Below are 23,312 nucleotides of genomic sequence, written 5' to 3' on the forward strand. Positions count from 1 at the left end.
TGATTACTAGAAGTACACTGCCCACTCTATAGACAAACACAGGGCAGAGACAGGATTTGTTTTTACCTGAACACATGCATGTCAAGGATTTTTGATACCTGGTTTGGTGTCAAGTATCTAGTGTAATAAAGCTACTCATATTATATCTTCAAACTATCAGCACATGAAGCCAAAGAGTACTAATAGTTCACTCGATATAGTCGATGCTTAATATCTGAAAGCTGGCCTTATGTCAAAGCAGTCATGATACAATCCCTTCTTCTGCCCTCCTGTGGTCAAACCCTGAATGAAGAGATCAAGGCAGACTTATTGTTATGTCTTTGAAGCTATAATCCTGCTTTGTGCTAATTCACCAACAGACACAGTTCTAAAAATTTTTGAGCATGCAGAATGATGGACGGCAAATTATTATATCTGACTTCCTCTGACAAGCATTAATCAACTATTGACTGCAAGAGAGAAGTGTCAACATCTACCCCAGCCTGGCTCCAGGACTAAACAAAAGCATCATTTAGCAACACAGTGTCAATACACCCCCCTGCTGTGAATAGAAGGCACAAGGAAAGGTGCCATTTTCCACACATCAGACATCCTTACATTCAACTTCCTCTAATAAAACATGCAAATCACATCACCATTCCCTTATTTCTAAATTGAATCCATGCTCACTAAGCTTTGATTTGTAAACTGAAGTCTATTAACATACATGTTGGATTGAGAGTTATTATAAAACATTTATAACAATGAGAGCTCATAAAGACTACCTACAGTATATGTTGTTCAAATTGTTATCATCATCTTTATGAAGCTCAGTTTTCCATCAGGGGAAAGTCTGAGCTCTGACATTTTGCTGCCTTACAATAATATAAAAAAAAAGTGTCTGTGCTTTCAAAACAACAGTAAATGTGTCCTTGTCATATAACTGGCATAAACCCAGTGAGGGTAACATACCTGAAAACACAGCTCTGACTTAAAAACGTTGTGGAAAGAGGGATAAGAGGATTTTTTAAAGTTATTAAGGGGAATTCAAACCTAAATTGTACAAGCATAATTTAAGAGATGGTTGCTAAAATTATAAAATATGCAGTTTTAATTGTTTACATGGCTTCATTGCTTCACTAAGCAGGGCAAAGAGTAAAAGGATGATGGATTTTCTTTATATTTGCTCTGTAAATGGCCCTATATTACTTACCCTCTCAGAACATATTCCCTACAACTTTAACTCACAGTTGTTTAGTCCTTAAGAAACACACAATGAAACAGAAAGCAATTTGTGGGCTTTGATGAAAGTCTGCAATTGCTGGAGGTGTACTTCTTGTGACGCTTTCAAGTGCAATGAAAATATTTAGCTAATATAAAAGTAAGACTAGTCATTTTGAAATTAATGAGGACAAAAATTACAAGAAGCACCAAACTAAGGCCAACTTAAGATTTTCCACCATAGTGTGATTTATCTCTCTATATAATGCGTTAGTATTGGCAAGATAACATTAATCAATCAAAAACAATTGTAGTAATGAGTTTCCTGTAAAGTCAGGCTGAATCAAAGGGTGTTAAGTGAGTTATCTGCTACAATCACTTGAAGATATCATAGATAAATAATGTGCTTGAGCCGCTACAGAAACCCTGCGGACGAGCGTTTGGCATAAAGGAATAAACAATTAGAAAGGCTAACAATAACTATTCAGTTTTAAATTCGGCCACATCATTACACAATGACCAAAAAATGCCCGGCCTTTTTACATACTTTTTATCACCTTGTTAAAAAAGTCACTGGTACTAAGAAAACTGTAATTTCAAGTTTTGATTCACCATGGTAAACGATTTGATGATTGTGTGCAGGTAAGTTTAAATAAAAAGGAATAAAATCATTTGTACACTAATTACAGGAAGAGGACTAGAACGGCCATAGAATGATACTTTCCCATGGTACCTGAACGCCACATGAGTTTCAGCCAATCAGGGCCACGTTTCATCGTCAACAGGAAACGGAGGAAGCGTCCTTGGAGATGTTGTCAGTTATACTTTAACTTTCGACTTTCCATCACCTACACGACCAATGTTTACGTATACAGTCTGGCATCTTGTAGCCATCACCACTGTGGTTGACTTCTGATCAGAAACGGATCAAAAGTGTTGACGGTAAAACACGAATGAGCGATTCTGTAACTACTTCTCTGGCTGTGCTAATGTTAAGTGGCTAGATGGCGCCTAGCTAGCTAGCTAATTTGAAGTTAGCTTAGATGCTAGCATGATAAGATGAGCTCATACTTCACTGTCTTTAAAAATGACATGATATTTTTGGTTAATCAACACTTTAATGTGGCTTTACTGGTGAACGATTGCTCACATGCTTACGGTTGTGCTTTATAATTAGCCCCTGCTTTTGTCTGTACAACAATGCAGCACTCAGTTAGTTGAAGAAGTCTTATTTGCAGAAAAATATTGAGAAGGGTAATGCTCAGTTATCAATTCATTTCAATTCAATTCAATTCAATTTGCTTTATTGGCATGAACAAAGACATGTTGTTGCCAAAGCACATAAGATTCATACACACATATCCGTTACATATTTTATATGCATTAATGAACAATGGTGTCACCCATACAGCATATCTCAATGTCCTCACTTGATGCGGTGAGCTCATAAGACCCTCACTTAAATATTACTCAAATATTATGGGATGGTGCGTCCCTCAGGCTGTGACAGGCAGACACATATTTAGCAGCCAGAGGAGCTGCTGACCCTTCCCCCAGGAGAACTGACAGTTTCTCTTCTGGGGTTAATGTTGGGAATTGTGTTACCATTTTAGTAATTTCCCTGTAGTGGGATTCTCTGAGTAATGAGAACTTGCTACAGTAGAGGAGGAAGTGCATCTCTGTCTCTATGTCCCCTGTAGAGCAGTGAGCACATAGACGCTCCTCTCTGGGCAGCCATGTCTGCTGTGTCTCCCTGTCTCTATAGCCAGCTGGTGGTCACTCAGCCTGTATTTGGTCAGGATACGTCTTTGTTTTGTATCTCTGACACTGTACAGATATTCAGATAAGTTATAATCACGGTTTAGGGTCAAATAACAATTCATTCTACTTTGGGTCTTTGTTTGGTTTCTCCAGTGTACAGATCTTTTGAGTGCGTCATGATGAGTTTAATTTTGTTGTGTTTTAGATCTTCGTTCTGCTCGGTTTATCTCTCTGAAAACAGGAGTACCATTTTTTTTGCTGCATAATGAAGAGCTAGGACAGCAGAGAGTGTTGGAAACCATGTTTTGGTTGTCTGTTATTACATACATTTCCCTTTCTTCAGCTGTTGTGTATTCTCTCCATCTGCAGTAATCATGACTGCAGCTGCCGTCATAGGAGACCAGCTCATCCTCGAGGAGGACTATGATGAGAACTATATGCCCTCTGAACAAGGTACACAATAGTCAAAGTTATAACTGTGGCGTGATGGAAGAAAATGAAGAGATTAATCTTCCTAAGTTATCTCAAATCTCAAATCATAAAACATTCTAGCCAAAGGTTGAACTTACCCACATTAAAAAAGGGTTAGAAGTAAGTTAGAAGTAAGTATTTATCTAAATTCAGCAACACTAGTATGTTAATGAATGATGACAGATGATAGAGAACCCTTTCTGACAGCAGCTGTATAGCTTAACATGCAGTCTTCATGTGGTTTTAATGACAGAATGTGATATTTGACTACCTCCCAACCTTGATTATTAGATTTCTAATAGTCATATAATTGTAAGAGTCCAATATGGCAATAGTGCCCCTTTCTCCTAAATGTGGGTATACCAAACCTCTTTATAATACTTGCTCTGAAAGATTTAAGTGCAGAAAAATATTTGTTCTACATGAGAGAGTAGAGGTCATTGATATTTGATAGAATGCCCCCATTATTACATTTTTTTCTATCCCTCTTTCCCTCTCTGTCATCAGAAATCCAAGAGTACGCAAGAGAGATTGGTATTGATCCCGACAATGAGCCAGAGCTGCTGTGGCTAGCCAGGGAAGGCATTGTTGCCCCTCTGCCACCTGAGTGGAAACCTTGGTAAGTCAGGGGAGGGAGGCTTTGGGATGACGCCCCGTCATAATCACTACCCACAGAATACAGCCTTGAAAAAAGGGTGAACTGGGGCTTGTAAAGGGGTGTGTAGCACTGGAAGTTGTTTTGAACAGTCTGTATGATTCTTAGTCAGGATCAAAAGATACATGCAGCACAAATGGAAGCTTTGTTGGACACTTCTCCTGTGGGAGATTTTCTGTTCTTTCATTTAAAGTCTGTTCTCCTGCAGGCAGAAGTTCATGACAACTTCTTAGCACCATCCCCGAGATGTCAGTTGCTTTGAAGTTGTCTAAATATAGTGTCATACATTATAAAACACCTTTCTAACAGCAATATTAAAGGCATATGTTAAATGAAGACAGTATAGCTCTGATCTGTTCTTTGGGATTGGTAGAGTTATAATCAGCATCTTAAAGAAAAGGAACCTTTATCCTTGTAATTCGTCTTAGATATTGAATAATAAAACATTTTCCAACTGCACTCTGATGCTAAATATCCAAACTTACCCGTCTCCCCTCCCCTCCTCCTCCACAGCCAGGATGTGACGGGGGACATCTACTATTTTAACTTCTCCTCGGGTCAGTCAACCTGGGATCACCCCTGCGATGAGCATTACCGGCGCCTGGTGACACAGGAGCGTGAGCGCGAGCAGCTCAACGCCACTACAGGAGGAACTGGGGCGAAAAAGGACAAGGAGAAGAAAAAAAAGAAAGAAAAGAAGGAGAAGAAAGAGAAAAAGAAGAAGGAGTTGCTCAAAACCCCTGGCGTGAGTGTTGCTAATTGACATTATATTTGTATATAATTAAACAAACAACATGATTTTTTTTTATAAACCCTTAAATAATGTTCATCCCAGAGCTGAAAATACTTTGACCTGACTTGGTATAATCTGAAATCTGCAAAAAAGATGGAAGCAAGAAAGAAATGTAGCATACTTGGAAAAGTAGAGCAGTGAAAGCAGGAACGGGGTACATAGGGGGTAGGTGACAGGTTCGGCAGTTTACAACACACCAGAGTAAACCCCTACCAGCAAAAAAATCTGATGTGATTGATATTTTAAAAGAAGCAGGATGAGTTTTTTTTATTTTTCCACATGTACCGGTCAAGGTTGGCAAAGATATAAGAGGTATCACTTTGTCCAGAGGGGGCGCCAAAATTGACACAAACAGAAAGTTCTTCACCGGAGCTTTAAAATGTTCACATTAAGGAGAAAATGATTATGTACATTCTCTTAGCTAATTAGATAAGTGGATAAAAAGGCTCGCTGAGATACGACATTCAGCGTGACCTATGAGTATGAACAAGTCTTACTACATTTTTTAGGGGAATGGCCAATTGCTCATTGAGCACATATAAGCTGATACATTAGAAAATGTAGAAATCTGACTGGAGCTTTGACAGAGTTACCAACATGAACCGAAAAAATAGAAGCAACAATTGGGATCGTAAATTACATGTTCAAAGATCTTTGAAATGAGCGTAGCTCCCTCACCAAAACAATGACAAGTACAGAAGTAAATTAAAACTAAACACAAAGAAAGGTCATACCATGAAATACATAGAGAGACTATGGAATCACAAAGCTCTGCTCAGTAAATGTCAAATACCGTCAACGGGTTCAGAAAAGTTAATTTTGCCTCTTTCTTTTCAGACTCTGAGTTCAGCCTTAGGCCCTCTCTCCTCCCCGCTCGGCAGTCTGGCTCCTCTTAGAGGTCTGGATGCCCCTGGTGGAGGCCCACTTTCTGGTTCTGCCCCTGCTCTCCGGCGGTCCCTCAGCAGCTCTGGGGGACTGGAGCCCCTGAAGACAACTCTAGGGGTAGTGCCATATGAAGCAGCACATGATCCAATTCTGATCTACTAAACCCTTTCAGTGTACAGTATTCAATTTCTGTTTCTTTCAGGCTCCACGGAGCGCTGGAGCATCCAGTGTTTTGGGCAGCAGGCATGAGGAGAGGGTGTCTCTGAGTCTGCCTGGCTTTGAGGATGATGAAGACGATGACAAAATCTCAGAAACAGAGGTACACAACTTAAAAACAATGACTTGCTAGTGAATGAAGTTGTTCAATCTATCTGTAGACAGTAAATGCGTTCTATGTGTCCCTTATGAAAAAAACATTGTCACATTTTTTTAGCCAAGTCCTCGTGGTTCAGACCGGTTACTGAAAAACCTTCATCTGGACCTGGATGCCCTTGGAGGAGGCCTACAGTATGAGGTAGAGCGAATATTTTCCTTAATAATTTCAAGCTGTATTCATATCAAATCTTCTTAAAATGGAGCTCAACGTGAGAGAAGAAGCTTCTGCAAACCTAATAAGGATGCATTTAACATCAGCTAGATGTCCTTTTATAAAAACATTGATGGCCTTTAAGTGCATTTCACATTTCTGCCTTTAATCTGATAGAATCTGATTCACTTGATTAGAGGGGGAGGCAGTGCTCACAAGACCATAAACAGTATTTTCTACTGTTTTTCAACTTTCAGTTCCAGTGAAAAGTTAACTTTGTTTTGGCTGCGTGTGTGTGTTTGCTCCAGGACAGTGAAGCCAGTGGTGGAGCTCCATTGGAGGAAAGGACAGAACCAGAGCTGCAGGACTTGGCCTTGTCTGGAGACCACAGCCCAGAACCCCCGTCCCAACAGGTAAAATATATACACAAACACAAAAACACACGCACAACAGCGTACACACACCACATTTCTAGGAGCTCCTAGCTTTGTTCCCATCATTCTTGCTCACTGCCATGTGCTAGCATGTAACGCATGTGTGCTGTACAGCTTTAAGGGTGTGATATATTTATAAAAGGTAAAGTTTTGTTGTTCTGGAGTTTTTGAACAAGAGATTTGTAACAGACCAACTTAGAGCTTGAGATCAATTTTAATTTTGTATTAAAGTTTGTCTGATTATCAAAAAAAGAACCAACAGTCATCTCCTGCTTTGCTAGTTTTACATAGTTTGGTTTTATTCAACCAGAAATTTTGGGTTGTGTTTGATAAGCAGATTGCTGTAGTAGCTTACAGCCATCCTTACTTGAGTTAACATTGAAGATTCGATCAGTTTAGACTGTTTTTTTGTTCATCCATTACTGCCGGCTTAGACTTTGCTCCTCTGCTGTCTTTATTCACCCTCCAATCAGAGTCCTGCTCTGTGCTTTGGGCCATAAAGGAGCTAACTAGCTTCACTTAAAGAGGGGGTATTATGCTTTTGTCTTATTTTACATGTAAACATTAAGCTAAGATGGTTTGGATTGATATCTAAATGTTTTACTAAATGTGGACAAAGTTTCAAGTTGTGAGTTGTGATGGAGTAATCTCAGGGTGAGACAAAAAGTTATACAAGAATTACAGGGGCACCAGATTTACTCAAATTCTGACATCACTGATTGGTGAGCATTTCAATCTATTTGATTTAAAGTTGCTGTTGGTAGCAATGGGGAAAAAAACTTTTTTTCAGCTGTGTTTGGAGAAAAAGTCATCATACCCATAGACATCAACATTCATCAGTAAATTAAGTAATTTGAGATTATTGCGAAAACTCCCACCGCTCCCTTTACCACAGACCAATCAAAGCCACTCTCCGACCTTCCGTCCTGATTGGTTGAGAGTGGCAACCACTACGTTGTTCTGATTGGTTGTGAGTATGGCACTACTTCCTCAAAGAGCAAGCACGAAAAGATCCCAAACAAAGTTTGTAGCAACAGCTGACAGCCTCTTCACAAACATCCAATTCCTCCTTTGGCCATGGCCGCATACACAAGGAAGGAAACTGCGAAGATACCAAAGGATGCTTGCTGAGAAGCAGGACATGTACGAACATTGGTGTTGTGTAATACGATTGCGCGGGCTACGAGAGCAGAGAGGGGAGGGGGGATGAGGGGTGAGAGGAAATCTGTTTGGTAGTGGTAGTTAAAGTCTCTGTCTGAGCTGATGATTAATCTGTGACTAACAACACAATTTAATTTAATTTAATTTAATTTAATTTTTTTTCTTTGTTTTGGTCTGGTTTGGGAAACAAGCACTGTGGAAGCTTCCTCCACTGTTGCCATGCAACAAAGTTGTTGTCATATGTGTTAACCGTTGTTTCTCTTTTTGAAATCTTGATATGACCGAATGTTTTGGACCCAAATCTGACAGGGTAAGTTTGGAAAAGGCCCAAAAACAAAGAGCAGGGCGGGATGTTTCTGTTTGCTAAGTGTTATGTTTGTTAACTCTTTTAATAAGGTCAACCAATCTGTGATGTCACCATTTGAGAAACTCTCGTCATCCTCTCGGGAAATTCTCGCGTGGCTTTCTGAACAAGCAGTTTAGAGCAGCCCGCAGTTTCCCCCTGGGATTACTCTTACACACGTTTACCTCACTGTCTGAAACTTTGCCTATATTTACCATCGACATCCAACACTTGAACTTTATATTTTTTTGTAACATTTATTTTTTTAAAGCATAACACCACCTCTTTAATCGTTGTAGTCGTTTAGTTTTTGAAGTGAACTCACAAAATTAAGATCTTTGTAAAAAAATATTTTGAAGAGGTTTGTCAAGGAATGACTCAGAGATAAAACATCTCATGCAATGTTCTAATACAGCAGAGTGGGGCTCTTAATAATGTAGAAGTTATGTCTATATGTCAAGTTTGGACTTACTGTTAAGATATTTCTAAAATCATCCTAAGTCTACTGCACAGTGGACCTTTGTTGTTGTTGTTGTGTTTCTAAACCATCTGTTGTTCCTTTTCTCTTCTCATGTGACCTCTTTGACCTTTAAACCTCTCGCCTCGCGGTGGCCTGGGTTGTGTTCATGTAGCTGCTGTGCTGCTGGGATCTGTCCTACGGGCACGGCTGTTACTGCGTCTTCCTCTTTGTGCTGCTCTCTACCTACTGTCGCTGTTACTGCTTTGCTGTTTGAAAACCAGAACCATGAATCACTGCCAGGAAAAACAACCTGCTCTGTTATTTCCTTCTGAATATGATGATTTCCTCCCCAGAGTTTTTTTTTCTGAAGATCTGATTCATGAATCTTTCCCGGTTGTTAAATTCTCTTCTGATGAACGTTTACAAAGCATTTGATGTTTGATGTAGAGGAACTAATGTGTAAAGATTCAGTCATGTCCTATTACACATTAACGCAGAAGCATAAATCAGCCTTAAGGCTTTATCAAAGGGAAGACATTGAATTATTATTGTTCATATATCTCAAACAAACCTACTGTTGTGTGAGTGTTTGTGTTTGAGTGTTAGAGTGAAAACTTGTGTACTTCTCTGCATTAATGCTTGTTTTAAGTGTTCAGTTGTGTGACATATTCGTGGTATAAGTGTTGGTTGTCTAACATGGCTCATTTGGTCCTTAGAAAATGCATGATGTGTTGGTTTTGCATGCAGTTCTGTGAAGATCACCATCATCTTGCAGTGAAGGGGTCTCAATTTTTTTGTCAGCCTTCTTCCCTCACCTGCCCTCCTCCATTCTTTTTATCTCCCCTGTGTCTCTGCACGCCTTCCTTTGTGCCCCTGTGTGGGATGGATGGACTCTTCTTGCTATTCCCCTTCACCCAAGGACTCTTTGAGGGGCCGCAACTTTCGCCTGTCCTCACTGGCGGGCAGCAGAAACCACGTCAGTGAGGAGAGGCCGGGCCCCGTCAGCCCTGTTCCTGAACAATCTGCTGAACAGGAGGTAGCAAAAGAGATAGATGAGGGGGAGGAAGGGGAGGAGCAGGAGGGAGGACAGTTGGAAGATGAGGACGTTCACAGTGAGAGAGGAGAGGATGAAGGAGGAGGGGAGGAAGAAGAGGCAGGAGAGGAGAAAAAAGAGGAGCAGGGTGAGGATGTAGATGAGGGAAAAAGCAAAGAAGAGGAGGATGAGATAGAGGAAGAGCAGGAGGGAAGTAAAGAGTCAGTTGTGAGTGTTAAACAAGAGAAGGGGGAGGAGAGTGAAGTGGTAGAGGAGGAATTTCATAAAAGTGAAACAAAGGAGGAAGATGAAGGAGATGGTGAAGTGTCAGAGGAAGTTAAACACAGTACAAAGCAGCAGAGTGATGAAAAAGAAGAAAAGAACAGTGTTGAGGAGGTAGACAGCTGCATTAAGAGCACACATGATGATACCAAAGAAGAGGAGGGGAAACAAGAGGAAGAAAACTGCATGTTTGATAAAGGGACTGATGAGGCTGTGGAGGAGGGATCCAAAAGTGATCAAAACAAGAGGAGTGAGGAGGAGGAGGATGGGGAGGAGGGGGAGGAGGGGGAGGAGGAGGTGGACAAAAGTGGCAAAAAGGGAGATGAGAGTGAGGAAAGCATAGATGATGAAGAAGGGCTGAATGAGAGTGAGGGAGAGGAGGCAATGGAAAGTGAAATGAGGCAAGAGAAAGGAAAGGAGGCTGAGGAGAATGAGAGCGAGGAAGCTTTGGAAAGATGCTCCCTCAGCCAGAGAAAGCTAACAGAGAGCGACGAGGAGGTGATAGAGAGATCTGTGCCAAGCAAAGGGGCAGAAACAGACGGGCAGGGATCAGAAGTAGAGGAGGAATCAGACGCCTTGAAGCCTTCAAAAGTATCGGAGAGTGAGGAGGGAGTCATCGAGGTTTTTGAGACTGGAAAGGCTCAAATCCGACCGAAAACTCTGAAACAAAAAAGAAAAGCTCTCGCTGGCATGATGAAGAATGTGAGCGATAAATGCTCCCTTCCAGCGGAGGTACGGTTTGGTGTTGCCTATGTGTGTGTGCCCACACCTTGCATTCACTACCCGACCCCAACCTGACCCTGGTCCCGCCTGGTGTCTGCATGTAGCTCCCTGAATCCACTTCCTTAGGGGCTGCTTTCTCCAGGCTGGAGTCTTTTATTTGAACTATTCATTGGAGCCCCTGAGGACTGGATTGAAAAGTCCTGATCCGTTCTGATCATTGACAGTGCGGGCTGTTTGTAGTCTCATGTGGGGCCCTATGAAATTTGATCTTTTCCTAATATCAGGTCCATTTTTTATCTTTAATTGTAGCGCATTTTGTCATCAGTGTCCAAAATCTTTGTGATTACATATTTTTCAACTATCCAATATGAAGTATTCAGAAATAATGAAGATGAATGAATTTTTATTGAACTATTTTAAAATATTTATGATATGCGTGACCCCTTATGTAAGTGTTTTTTTCCAGTTTCAGCATTTCAGTTTGACTAAATCTGACATCTTAATTACTGAAGCAACTTTAACGTTGTGAACGTTGCACACAGCCCCATCCTCTGAATACCGTTACTTTAAGAAAAAGATTGAAGCAGCATGCCAACGCCAAAGAGTTTTTTTTTTCTGTGTCACAGAACTCATAGGGCCCTGCTTATTTTAAGCTGTTTCGACCAGACTCAAAACTCCCATCTCCAGCTGTCAAATTGCTCTTTTTCAGATTCTGTTTGCTTCCATTAAAGTCTGCTTAAGATTACAAGTTTGCAATTAGCACCCCATCATGCTGCTGTCGTTAAACTTTGCATGTACCCTCTTAGGGCTGGGCGATAATTGGATAACAATAATTAGCGTGATATAAGTTTTCTCAATATAAATATAACAAAAGGGCGATAAAAAATGCCACACCCAAATTCATGCTAGTTTTCCGTGACTACCAACCTTAGCTTTATTACTCTTCATTAAATATACTTTCAGGATATGGGTAAAGGAAGAGCACTGAGATATCAATATTGCCCAGCTCTACACCCTCTGCTTTTGCCTCATGCCGTGTGTTTCTGTGACTCTGTGAAAAAGGCAGCACGCTTCGATGTTAATTGTTGCTTGTAGGATTTTTTTACTTTTGGTGTGCACATGTGCATGCATGAACTTTAACCCCGTCAATGAGTGTGTTACTGTGTGTGTGTGTCACTGCAGGAGTCTGAGGCGAGGAAGAACATCGAGGAGGCTTCATCCTCCATGGATGTCAAGGTACTCCAGTCTTACAGTCAGACTCTAACCCTTCTGTCATTCATTAGTTGGCTCATTAATTTGCTGGCTCATTCATTCATTCATTCATTCATTCATTCATTCATTCATTCATTCATTCATTCATTCATTCATTCATTCATTCATTCATTCATTCTCCTGTTTTGCCATGTTTCCATCAGCTGTCAGAGAAAATGGACATGGATGATCTGTCCGGCACCGTCAGTCCACTGGAGAAAGAGGACAAAGAAGAATTAGCAGAAGAAGAAGATAAGAATGAGGAGAGGCCAAAAGCAAAGAAACCAGAGGCTGCCAAGAGGTTTGTTCTTTTTATTGTACCAGTGTGGTACTTTTTAAATCATGTCTGTTGAGGCCTGAGGATGGGTTTAGAAAGCAGGTGAGGTACAGACCCTGAGTTTGTTAACCCTAAAATGAGGACAGCTCTGGGTTCAGAGAAATAGATGTAACTCAAGCTTGTACTGATACTTGTTGTCGATCTATCATTCTCAGAAACTGATGGTTATTTTCATCATGTTTCAACCTAGAGATTCCCGCTTGTCTCTTTTATTGTGAAAGCATCGACCGCTGTGTGAAAAGAAGGGCCAAGATACATATGTAAACATTTATGAAAAAACACTGAAAGTTGTGTTTGGCTTTAACATCTTGTTCCATCTTCAGGCATCTGCACATTGCTGGCAAAGAGGCTCCCTCAGCTCCGAAAGTTGACCGCCTCGTGCTCCACCAGTCCAGCCCTTCACTCTCCCTCTCAAGCTCATCCCACTCAGGACAAAACGTCGAGCTGCATCTGAAAGACGAAGACCTCAGCACACCTCTGAGCCTAAAAAGACCTGAAACCTCAAGAGGTCGGCTGGTCCGCACCTCAAACACCCAACGAGAAGACACCGAATCCCCCTTACAGAGCCAAGACAGCCCGCAGGAGGAAGAGGAGCTTGGCTGGAGAACACGGGATGACAGAGGAAGGAAAGAGAAGGAGGAAGGGGAAGAGGAGGAGAGGAAAAGGACAGAGTGGGAGAGGAGTCTGAGAGAGAAGAAGGAGGAGGAGGAGAGGGATAGGAGGAAGGCGGATCAAGAGGCGGAGGAAGACAGGGAACAAATGTTGAAGGAGAAGGAGAAAATAATGCGTCTCCTGAAGGAAAGGCTGAGGGAAGAGAAGGAGGATGAGGAGAGGAGGCTGAAAGAAGAGAGCGAGGAAGGATTGAGGTAAGAATGGAGAGTTCAATTTGTTTGGACTTCAAAACAGTTTGGACAGGGACTTCACAACACTGAAAAAGTTACGTAATGCTGAAATAAACACCAGTAGGAAGATCTCCAAACTGATGTGGTTCATTAACAATAGGTTAGTAACATGAGGTTCATCACTCTGTGAGAGACCAGGTGAGGAAGTAGCATATTAAAGATGAACCAAGGCAAATTGGAAAACTGTCCTGTGGTTTGACACAAAATTTGACTTCTTTTTGGAAATCAAGGATGCTACATCCTCCACATTTTGCGCATCATGAAACAAAAAATACAACAAAGGAGACCCTGAACTTTTAAGCAAGGGAAATCCTAGATCAGACAAGAAAAGGGCAACATTTCACTTTCAAAACTCCAGAAACTGGTGTCCCTTGTTCACGAATGTTAATAGTGTTTGCAAAAGAAGAGGTGATGCAACACATCGGTAAACATACCCCTGTACAGACTGTTTTGAAATGTGTTGCTGGCGTCCAACATCTGATTTGTTTTATTTGCACTATCTTTAATTAAACACATTACATTACACAACGTACCAACCCTTATGGAACTGGGGATTTATCTGAATTGTACTGAAACAAACTTGCTTGATTTTAAACACATACATGTGCATCTCAACAGGGCTCTGCAGCAGCGTCTCCTGTCTGAGAGAAGAGAGGAGGAGGCCAGGCTGAACAAGGAGTCTGATAGGATACTGGAGGAACTCCGAGAGTCTGTCCAGGCAGAGAGGGAGAGACAGCAACAAAAACTCAGGTCAGTTAAAAATCCCTGGTTATGTTTACACCTGACATGAACATGACCAGGTGCCAGAGTGATCTGGTCCCCTGTTAAATTTCAGGGAGGTCTACATGTGTCTTGAGAGGCCACTTGTGACTGATTACATGACATTAAAGGAGCAGTGAGGCTGAATCTGCTGATCAGAAATTGAAGTAACAAAGAGTTATTAAACACAGCGGCCTGATGAGTGTCTTATTATGAGAAACTCATCTTACACTTTGCATCTTCCAGATCTAAAGTCATGCAGTAACTTTCCTGCTTTGTGGAATAGCATTTAATCCACCTGCAGGCACCGAGCTACAATCTCAACACCAACGCTGATGTGTTTGTTCTGTGCTCAGGGAGGAGAATGAAGTCAGGCTGAAGGAGTTACGAATCAGTCTCGAAGAGGAGCAAGTATCAGAGCGTGACAGATTGGAGGCCAAGAAGAGGAAGGACTTGGATCGTCTGAAAGCAGAGTCAGAGGAGGAACTACAGGCAGAGAAGAAGAGACTCCAAGAAGAGAGGGAGGAGAAACTGAGCTCTCTGAAGCAGGAGGTGACTGGAGGATACTGGTCTGCCTGTTGCTCATTTCGGAATTAATTTAATTAAAGCAGTCTAAATAATGTTCTTATATTTCTGCCCATTATGTTTCATTTTAAGAAGCTTAAGACAAACACAAAAACAAGGAACAGTAAAGACAGTAAATAGCTTGACATCATCAAACACAACTCAAGGGTGTCATTTAGTTTTAATACACCTGGAGTGAAAGGCTTATTTTCTCCCATTATTTGTGAGTAGGTTTGCAATGTTTGCATCAGTACCAGTTGTCATGGAAAGGTTAGTGTGAGGACACTTCTTGTAAGGTCGTATGTTTCTCATGATGTCCCCTTTGAGACCTCTGCTCTGGTTTCTGTTTGTTTCCTGTATTATTTAAAAAGTTTATGGTTTCAAGATTTGTATCAACATATCTTAACTACAAATCAAATCAAGTATGCCTTGAGCATATAAGTTTGCAATTTATTTTCATTTGTGAGGTTTTTGAACGGACGTACACAGACTCATGATCTCTGTTTCCTGTGCCTTTCTCTGTTTGCACTTTTTCTTTGTATAAAGGTTAAACTCACAGAGAGTAGGAGGGAGCTCATGAGTGCACGACCTGAAAGGCAACTGGCAGAGTACCACCGAGAGGTTGGTGGACACCCACACAGACTTACATCATCATCCTCATCATCATCATCCTCATCATCAACATGTGTTTTGCAGTCTGCATGGGGGTTAGGGTCCACAAATGAAAAAGGCAAATCATAACTTTGTTCTGACCTAACTTGTTCTCTGTCCAGCTGGCTGATGTTCTTCAGGAAGTGCGGGATGAAGAGCAGCGTGTTCACGAGAGGAAGCTGGAGCAGCTGAGGGAGGCCCACAGGAGAGAAATGAACAACATCAGGGAGAAACACCTAGATGAAGTGAGAGAGCTCACATGATGGAGATGTGATCCTGTGTCAAGAACTGCTGTTCTCATGAATGTATCTTTAAAGCTCATATAAATAATCGTGTGTGTGTGTGTGTGTGTGTGTGTGTGTGTGTGTGTGTGTGTGTGTGTGTGTGTGTGTGTGTGTGTGTGTGTGTGTGTGTGTGTGTGTGTGTGTGTGTGTGTGTGTGTGTGTGTGTGTGTGTGTGTGTGTGTGTGTGTGCGTGCGTGCGTGCGTGCGTGTGTGCTCCCTAAGGAGACTGCACAGAGGGAGCGCTTACTGTCCGCTCTGCAGGAGGACAGAGAGCATCTCCAGGCTTCACATGCTGTCCAGCTGGAGAAGCTGCGCTTACAGCTCGACTCACAGATACAGAAGAAACAGCTGACACACTCCCGCAAGGTGACACCAGACAGACATTCATTTTCCCATGATGCAGTTGTGAACAAGAACTTGAGATCTCCCTGTGCAGATAATATGGTTGGAGGCTCACAGCCCTCTCTGTGCTATCCTGGTCTGCCCGGACAGTCCGGAAGCCGTCAATGGAGACGTTGTGGTCGAGAATATCCTGATGCAGCCACGTTTCCGCGAAGCACACCTTGCTACATTCCTGAAACTCCTTCTGACTCCTGGCTAGTCCTGTTAGCTCATCCATCTTAAAAGCCAGAGATCTCACGTTGCCCATGATGAGAGAGGAGAGACACGGCTTCTATCTCCTCTCCATAAACCTCCGTCTTCTTATACCAGCTCTCCTCCCTCGTAGCTCTATGCCTCCTCTGCCTCTATGCGTCCTAAATCTCCCTAACCAGAACCCTATTGATTAAAGACATTTAGATATACACAATTTAAATGTGATCAGCTTTTATTTCAATCATGCAAAATTTAGTTTATACTGCAAAATTTTAAATTCTGAATGTTTTCACTCGGGTATGAATTCAAAAAAAATATCAGAATCAGATCAGAATCAGTTTTATTGTTCGTTATTGAGAACAAGTTTATTCATCTGCCTCTGACTTCTCTTGGAAACCTTCCCAAGAACAAATGTAGTAACAAATCTTAGGGAGATGTTCATGTATGAGGCTCATTACCTGTCAAAGTCTTTAATCGTTGACTCAGGTTCTCCTCTGTACTCAAGTAGAAAATGATCCCAATGCAGAAGTGCAAAAAACTGCAGTTCCTCAAGTGTCCATAGAGACCGGCCCGAGGAGCCCGTGTTGGAATGGAACATGTTTACAGCCTGGTGCAAAGAACAGTTTTTGGTTTTGATACCTAATTTCTGCTTGTATAGACACTATACATGGTGTTAAATGTTTGTATAACTCATTCATTTTGATTATAAAGAATAGAATGCTCCATGTTGAAGTATAACTCGAGGCCTGGCTGATGTGACCGACAGGTTGGTGCATTTTAGCTGTTTGCCAGGAGGCTAAAGGCCCACCTCTTCAAAATCCAATCGTTGATGTCACAGACACTATGTCACTGTTTTATACAGTCGACCTCTCGAAGTGATGTCTCTGTTTCTTTGTGGGTGAAACCGACAGTTTCACTCGATGATAAATGATAAATACTAAGAAATATTAAACAACAGTTCATCTCTTCTCCTCTGTTAGGAGTCAGACCTGAGGGACCTGGCTGATCAGATGGAGATTAGAGCCAAGGAGCTGAAGAGCCAGGAGGCCATGCTGCAGACAAAGGTAATCCTACTATATGTACAATGAATCACTGATACAAAGGCTTCAGAAGAATGGTCTAATGATCTCTCTGTTATCAGGCTGCAGAACTGAAGAGGAGGAGGAGGAAGCTTGGTGAGGAAGAAGATGAACTGGACCAACAACTAGAGGTGGGAAAGCTGACTTTGTCCTCTCCAGAGCAGGGATCATATTCACCCAGTGGTCTGACTATAAACTCTATATTTCCACATTCGTGTGCGTGTGTCTCCAGGCTTTACCCCGGCTGATCCAGGAGAGAGACCTGCTGAACGAGCAGCTGAAGAGGATGAGAGAGGAGAAAAATCAAGCCAGAGAACTCATGCAGAGAGCAAGGGAGGAGAGAAGTGAGGCCAAGGCGGAGGAGGAGAGGCTGAGGGAGGAGAGGGACAAAGCCAGGGAGGAGAGAAGGAAAGCCCAGGAGGATAAGGAGCGACTGGAGAGCAGAGTGACGCTGCTACAGGAGAGATGTGACCGACTCAATCGCAGAATCAGGTATTGTTCCGGACGCAGGATGCCGTCACATCAGGGGTTTTATTCAAGTTCCAGACAGTGAAATCCCTTGAGTAAGAAGAATGCTGTGATTTGTGTTACTCGGCAAGGTTTGTGCTTTTTCAGCAGACTGCAGTCTTATCTTGTGACTGTACTTTTTCTAATCAGTGAAATGGAACACGGCGAAGGATTAAGTGCCTCAACCAGACCAGAGCCTGCACATAACAGCAAGAAGACAGAGAAAACAGGGGCCACAGCGCCCTCTGATGACAGAAACGACTCATCACTACATGCAGAAGACTTGGACGACCCCCCGCTCTCCCCTATTCCTGACAGCCACAGCAGCATTGACGAGTAAGTAGAGGCAGTAAGGAAGAAAATAGATAGAGTTGTTCTAAAATGTCAGGAGAGCACCATGTTTAACAATTTGATATGAACTGGGTGCAGGTGAAAAATATGTCTGTTTTAGGCCTACATAGTAAAAGTTTTTTCTAGGTGCAGAATTAATGAATTAACCTCAATGTGTCCAGGTTCAGACGCTACATCTCCTCGCATGGAGCATCCATCCAAAAAACTAAACGCTTCCTTGAGAAAGAGAGCAACCGACTCATGGAGAGACAGGCAGCTCTGCAGGCAGCTCAGACCAGCTCCTCTGAGGACCCCAACCAGGACGGAGGAGTGACGGAGGAAATGATAAGAAACCTCCAGCAGGTGTGGAGGAATATAAAGCACTTTTTGCAGGATTGTTATTTGTGTGATTGCTGAAGTGTTGAGATTGTATTTCTCTACTTTTTGTTTTCTGTCAGGAGGCCAGAAAAGTGGTGGAGCTGCAGCGGACGGTTCAGATAGGAAACACTCTGCTGCGGAGGAAGGAGGAGCATCTCCAGCAGCTCGAGAGCTCTCTAGCTGAAGAGGTGAGGAGAAACATCCTACACTAACACTCACACTACGCTAAGTTAAAGGGATATTTCAGTAAAACAGCTGGTCAAATTAAAGGTGGTGGTGGAAGGTCCAGTGTGGAAATGGGGATTTACAACCATATGTAGCGGTTGATTCTAGATTCAAACGCACCCTCGCTCATCCCTCCTGTTAGTGAAAATCCAGATGCAACGGTGGTCTTGGAGGACAAAAACCATGTGTGATGCTCGTTATGTATGATCCTCCATTTGTCAAGTTACAACAACTCCTCTTCTTCGTCATCCTCCAATCAAAGCATTTTCAGCAGCCACTCACTGAATACAAAAACCATACTGTTTTGTCCATTCTGTGCTACTGTAGGAACATGCTGTTGCAAGACTGCAGCTCCTATGTAGATAAAAGGCTTAATCTAATTTCACAAAAATATAGAAATACACACTACCAGTCAAAAGTTTGGAAACACCTTCTCATTCAAGGGTTTTTATTTATTTTAATTATTGTAAACACTGTAGATTAATACTGAAGACATCAAAACTATGAAATAACATATATGGAATTATTTAATGAACAAAAAAGTGTTCAACAAAGCAGAATATGTTTTATATTTTAGATTCTGTAAAGTAGCCCCCTTTTTCCTTCATGACAGCTTTGCTCTCTCTTGGTATTCTCTCAGTCTGCTTCCTGAAGTGGTCTCCTGGAATGGTTTCTAATGAACATGAGCCTTGTCAAGAGTTCATTTGTAGAATGACTTGCCTTCTTAATGTGTTTGAGACCATCAGTTGTGTTGTTCAGAGGTAGGGTTAGTACACAATGGATAGTCCTATTTGACTACTGTTGTAATCCAGATTATGGCAAAACCAGATTATTTCATCGTCTTGATGTCTTCAGTATTAATCTACAATGTTGACAATAATTAAAATAGATAAAAACTATAGAAGGAGAAGGTGTGTCCAAACTTTTGACTGGTAGTGTAAATATATATTGAGGTGAACATACTTAGGAATTTTAAATTCCCTTTTTACCAAGTCTGTTCTGCACTGTACCTTTAAGCTTTCCAATTTTTCAAAAACAGTTTTATAAACATAACAGAGGAGCATATAAAAGGACAACTAACCACATTCCTTTATTTAATGTACAGCTCTCAGGTTCAGGTTTCACTCGGTTGTTTCTATGTTTTCTTAAAATGCCATTAAATTAAAGTAAGTATGAATCAGACAGATCCTTTTAAAACAGACGAAACACTCTCTACTTAGGGAAGCAGAGGTGCTGCATGGAAACTTTCATAACCTAGCAGCAGTGGCGTGCCTGTGAGTCGCACTCTGAAATTGAGGTCACAGGCGCTGCCGGTAAACAGTGTTAGATGTAACATTGTGTTACCTTGTGTGTTGGGTGTTCATAGCTTTTCTTGACTGCAGTCTTTCTTTTTGCTTTCTCTTTTCAGCCTCTGTTTGAGGATCTGTCTCGGCTGGCAGGAGAGAGAAAGGTGACGTTTGATGTGACTGAATCTGACCTCAGCAGCACTGTTGACCCAGCAGATGGCACAGGTGACACATTTCACATGTTCACTTCTTTTGTTGCTTTATTTCTTATCTTCCATTGAAATTCTATTTTCCCACTCATACTGAGGTTTTGTTTTACTTCTCCTTTCACTCCCTCCCCTCCTCTCTCTCTCTCTCTCTCTCTCTCTCTCTCTCTCTCTCTCTCTCTCTCTCTCTCTCTCTCTCTCTCTCTCTCTCTCTCTCTCTCTCTCTCTCTCTCTCTCTCTCTCTCTCTCCCAAAAGGACGTCACCTTGCAGACCGAGATAAGGTCCAGGAGTTAGCGGAGTCCCTGCACCAGATCTCAGATCAGCTTAACACGGTCCTTAGTGCGGTGGGTTCACTTACCCAAAGGCAGAGAACCACATCTTTCATATCCTACCCTCCACCTTTTTCACAACCTCACTCCATTCCAGCACCCACCTCCACCTCTGTCCCTGCCATGCCCCACATGCACACTTTGGGTCCCAGCTCTTTAGCTCCGCTCTCCGAGCCGCCCTGGGCCTGGGCTTCCCAAGGCACTCCTCCAGCCGCCCCTCTGTTCAGTGCTCCCATCAGCAGTGGGCTGAGGGCTTCAGAGGATCTCATGAACAGCCGATGGAGCCAGATATTCCCCGGTACGGAAACAGAGGAGTCGTTTGAAGCCTCAATAATGACACATTGGTACTGTTATTAATCCTGAACTGTTCTGTTCTACAGGGGCAGCCATGAACCCCATCTCCTCCAGCACCATGAGACCAACCTCTGCTTACTCATCATACACTCCTGCCAGGTAATCTGCGATACACCTCAAACTATTTAATCAGTTCAGATCACACGAATATCTTCACTTTCATATATGCACTAACACAAATCCTTGAACTGTGTATATTTCTTTGTATCCTAGTGAACTTGGTCGCAGCCTGCGGTCGGGGCAGAAGTCAGCGGAGGTAGATGGCCAGAGGCTGCAGGGGCTGATTGATGGCAACAAGAAGTGGCTGGAGATGCGCAAGAAAGACACCAGCATGTATCCTTCTGTAGATCTAACTGCACTAACTGTAAAACTTGAGTTGAGTTTAAATGAGCAACACACTGTAAGCCTTTGGTTTGGGCTCTCCTGTGAGAACCACTTCCTGGTTAACGCCTTTTTAGCCGCAACCAGCAGAATGTTCATTAAATATTTGTCTCTTTTCGACCAATCCTGAGGTATAATCCCAAAATGCAACATCTTGATAAGAGGCATTACATCTTCAAAAATATATTATTGGGCACTGTATACTTCTCTCCAGTAGTCATCAATAACAGGGCAGTCCCACATAACATGGTAGTGGTTTGCATTTTGGCTGCCATAGTTCCTCCAGCATGTGGGCGGATTTCCATCGTAGTGGGATTTCTGTGAAGGTGTTATAGAATATCTTATCAGGCTTTTCCTATCTCCTCCATATTTGCAAACTACTACACTTTCAATGGTATTCCCACATTTTTGTCCATTCTTCCTCAGATATATTTATCCCGAAAGTGTTGACACTTTCGTTTTTGTAAATCCGTCTTTAGAAACTGTTGTATCTCATGCTGTGTTCACTTCAGTGATTACTTAGTTTATCAGACTTTCCTTAAGAGGCAGTGATGGTCCAGTACACAGAAATAGACTGTGGAATGTCCTTATTGGCAAATCAACCTCAAGTATTCAACACTTTGTGAAACTTCACACCACAGAGCCCTGAAACAGCCCGTTTCTCTTGTTGTCCTTAACTCAGCCTTCCAGACCTCTGTTTACTCGCTACCAGCCTCCCTCCACCAAGAGTGGCCTGCTCCAGCTGGGCCTGGACGACAACAACCAGATCCGAGTCTATCATTACTGAGGACATCACACACGCCTCAGCCCTGCTGCCATGAGACCGTCCCTGAGGACTTTAGAGCAGTAATGGCTGTGACATGGTGACAGGTCAGCGTTGTGATGTTTACACGCAGGGCTGTGTGAGAGTCCTGAGACCTCTTTCATTCAGTGCTTTTTAAAACCAAGTTAATATGATAGAAACAACAGGTACTGGTGCTCAGCGAAGAAACCCTCCCATTACGCCTTGATGCCAATATGTATGCCATACTGACAAGTCATGTTGCCCCTGCTGTCCCCACAACCCAAACATGACAAGAGAAAGACAGAGTGAGGAGTGAGGAGTGAGGATGTGTGCTCTACCTCCCCCCATTTTCATATGGGAAGAAAGAAGGGTAAGAAAAGAGAAAAACAGAGGTGATGATGTTAGAAAGAGGACAGGGAAGGCAGATCCAGGGTTATAGGCTTGTTTTGGAGCTCACCCCTGTCTGGTTAGGCTGTATGCCCTACCTCTCCTTCCTCCCCCATTTTCACTAAAGAAGAGAGTAGGGGAAGACAGGGAAAGTGTAGTAAGACAGAGGACATGGAAGGCAGAGCTGGGACGAGAAGTCTGATTGGACTGGAGCTCACTCCCCCTGGGTTAGGCTGTACACATTTTCACAAGAGTGGAGGGGAAGAGGAGAAGGAGATTAAAAGTCCACCTTCCTACTATGACTGGAGGAAGAGACGACTGAACGAAGGTATGGCACTTTGGGCTGAAGACTTTTTAATGGCCTACAGGAGACTTTTTAAAGCACTTGAACATCATGTTTACAGATCACAGGCTGTACCAGAATTAGGCCAAACTGTTTACTTTGATGCCAGATGGGAAGATGTGGCTTCCTTTAAGGTTTAATAAGTAAAGACAATCAGAGAGAAGTTTTTAAAGACATATCTTCTGTAACTAATCTGTTCCTTTTACTTGAAATATCTCAGCTGTGGACCCTGCATGCTGCTGTAGGCAGGATGTAACACTAAAGAGTGCTTTATGGCTGCACAGAGGTCAAGCTTTAGTTCATGGCAGGTTACATTTGTATTAAAGCCAGTGGTTTTGTGAGTGACTTGTGTGATGTTTGTTTTCAGAAACTGAGGTCAGTGTTAGAATCAATGTTGATTTAAATGTCCTGATGTTTGCAGAGTTGTAGAAGTGAGGTGAGTGTTGTAAACGTAGTGTCTGTGCAGGCCCAGAGAAGAAGAAAATACTTTCTTATAACGTCCTTTGTGCATAAATATTAGTGTATATTCTGTATTTTTATAGAAAGTATTTTAATAAACATTATTTTATATATATTCATGCTTTTCTTGTGTACTGATCATGTTACAGGCGCAGTTGTGACTTCAGGTGCATGCATGTACAGACATATCCTCA

At 42.2% G+C, this 23,312-nt stretch overlaps 1 protein-coding gene across 2 annotated transcripts; it reads left to right on the forward strand.

Moving 5' to 3' along the window:
• The first annotated feature begins 1,955 nt into the window (after positions 1 to 1,955).
• LOC117825848 (centrosomal protein of 164 kDa-like) lies at positions 1,956 to 23,004 on the forward strand. 2 transcript variants are annotated; one of them, XM_034701804.1, is made up of 27 exons: positions 1,956 to 2,142; positions 3,331 to 3,414; positions 3,940 to 4,051; positions 4,601 to 4,832; positions 5,718 to 5,882; positions 5,968 to 6,084; positions 6,199 to 6,279; positions 6,600 to 6,704; positions 11,910 to 11,963; positions 12,143 to 12,279; positions 12,639 to 13,181; positions 13,836 to 13,967; positions 14,333 to 14,528; positions 15,087 to 15,161; positions 15,314 to 15,436; positions 15,698 to 15,841; positions 17,050 to 17,133; positions 17,211 to 17,279; positions 17,381 to 17,640; positions 17,806 to 17,991; positions 18,168 to 18,348; positions 18,444 to 18,551; positions 19,997 to 20,099; positions 20,337 to 20,708; positions 20,791 to 20,863; positions 20,978 to 21,097; positions 21,836 to 23,004. In XM_034701804.1, exons 2-27 carry the CDS (start codon positions 3,336 to 3,338, stop codon positions 21,930 to 21,932), a joined length of 3,948 nt encoding a protein of 1,315 aa, XP_034557695.1. In that variant the 5' UTR covers positions 1,956 to 2,142; positions 3,331 to 3,335; the 3' UTR covers positions 21,933 to 23,004. The 2 variants fall into 2 exon arrangements, with proteins under 2 accessions (XP_034557695.1, XP_034557696.1); XM_034701805.1 differs by lacking the exons at positions 1,956 to 2,142; positions 3,331 to 3,414; positions 3,940 to 4,051; ... (3 more) ...; positions 6,199 to 6,279; positions 6,600 to 6,704 and adding an exon at positions 10,374 to 10,736.
• Positions 23,005 to 23,312: the final 308 nt, after the last annotated feature.

This window comes from Notolabrus celidotus, chromosome 14 (genome assembly GCF_009762535.1).
Source record: "Notolabrus celidotus isolate fNotCel1 chromosome 14, fNotCel1.pri, whole genome shotgun sequence".
Taxonomy (NCBI): Eukaryota; Metazoa; Chordata; class Actinopteri; order Labriformes; family Labridae; genus Notolabrus; species Notolabrus celidotus.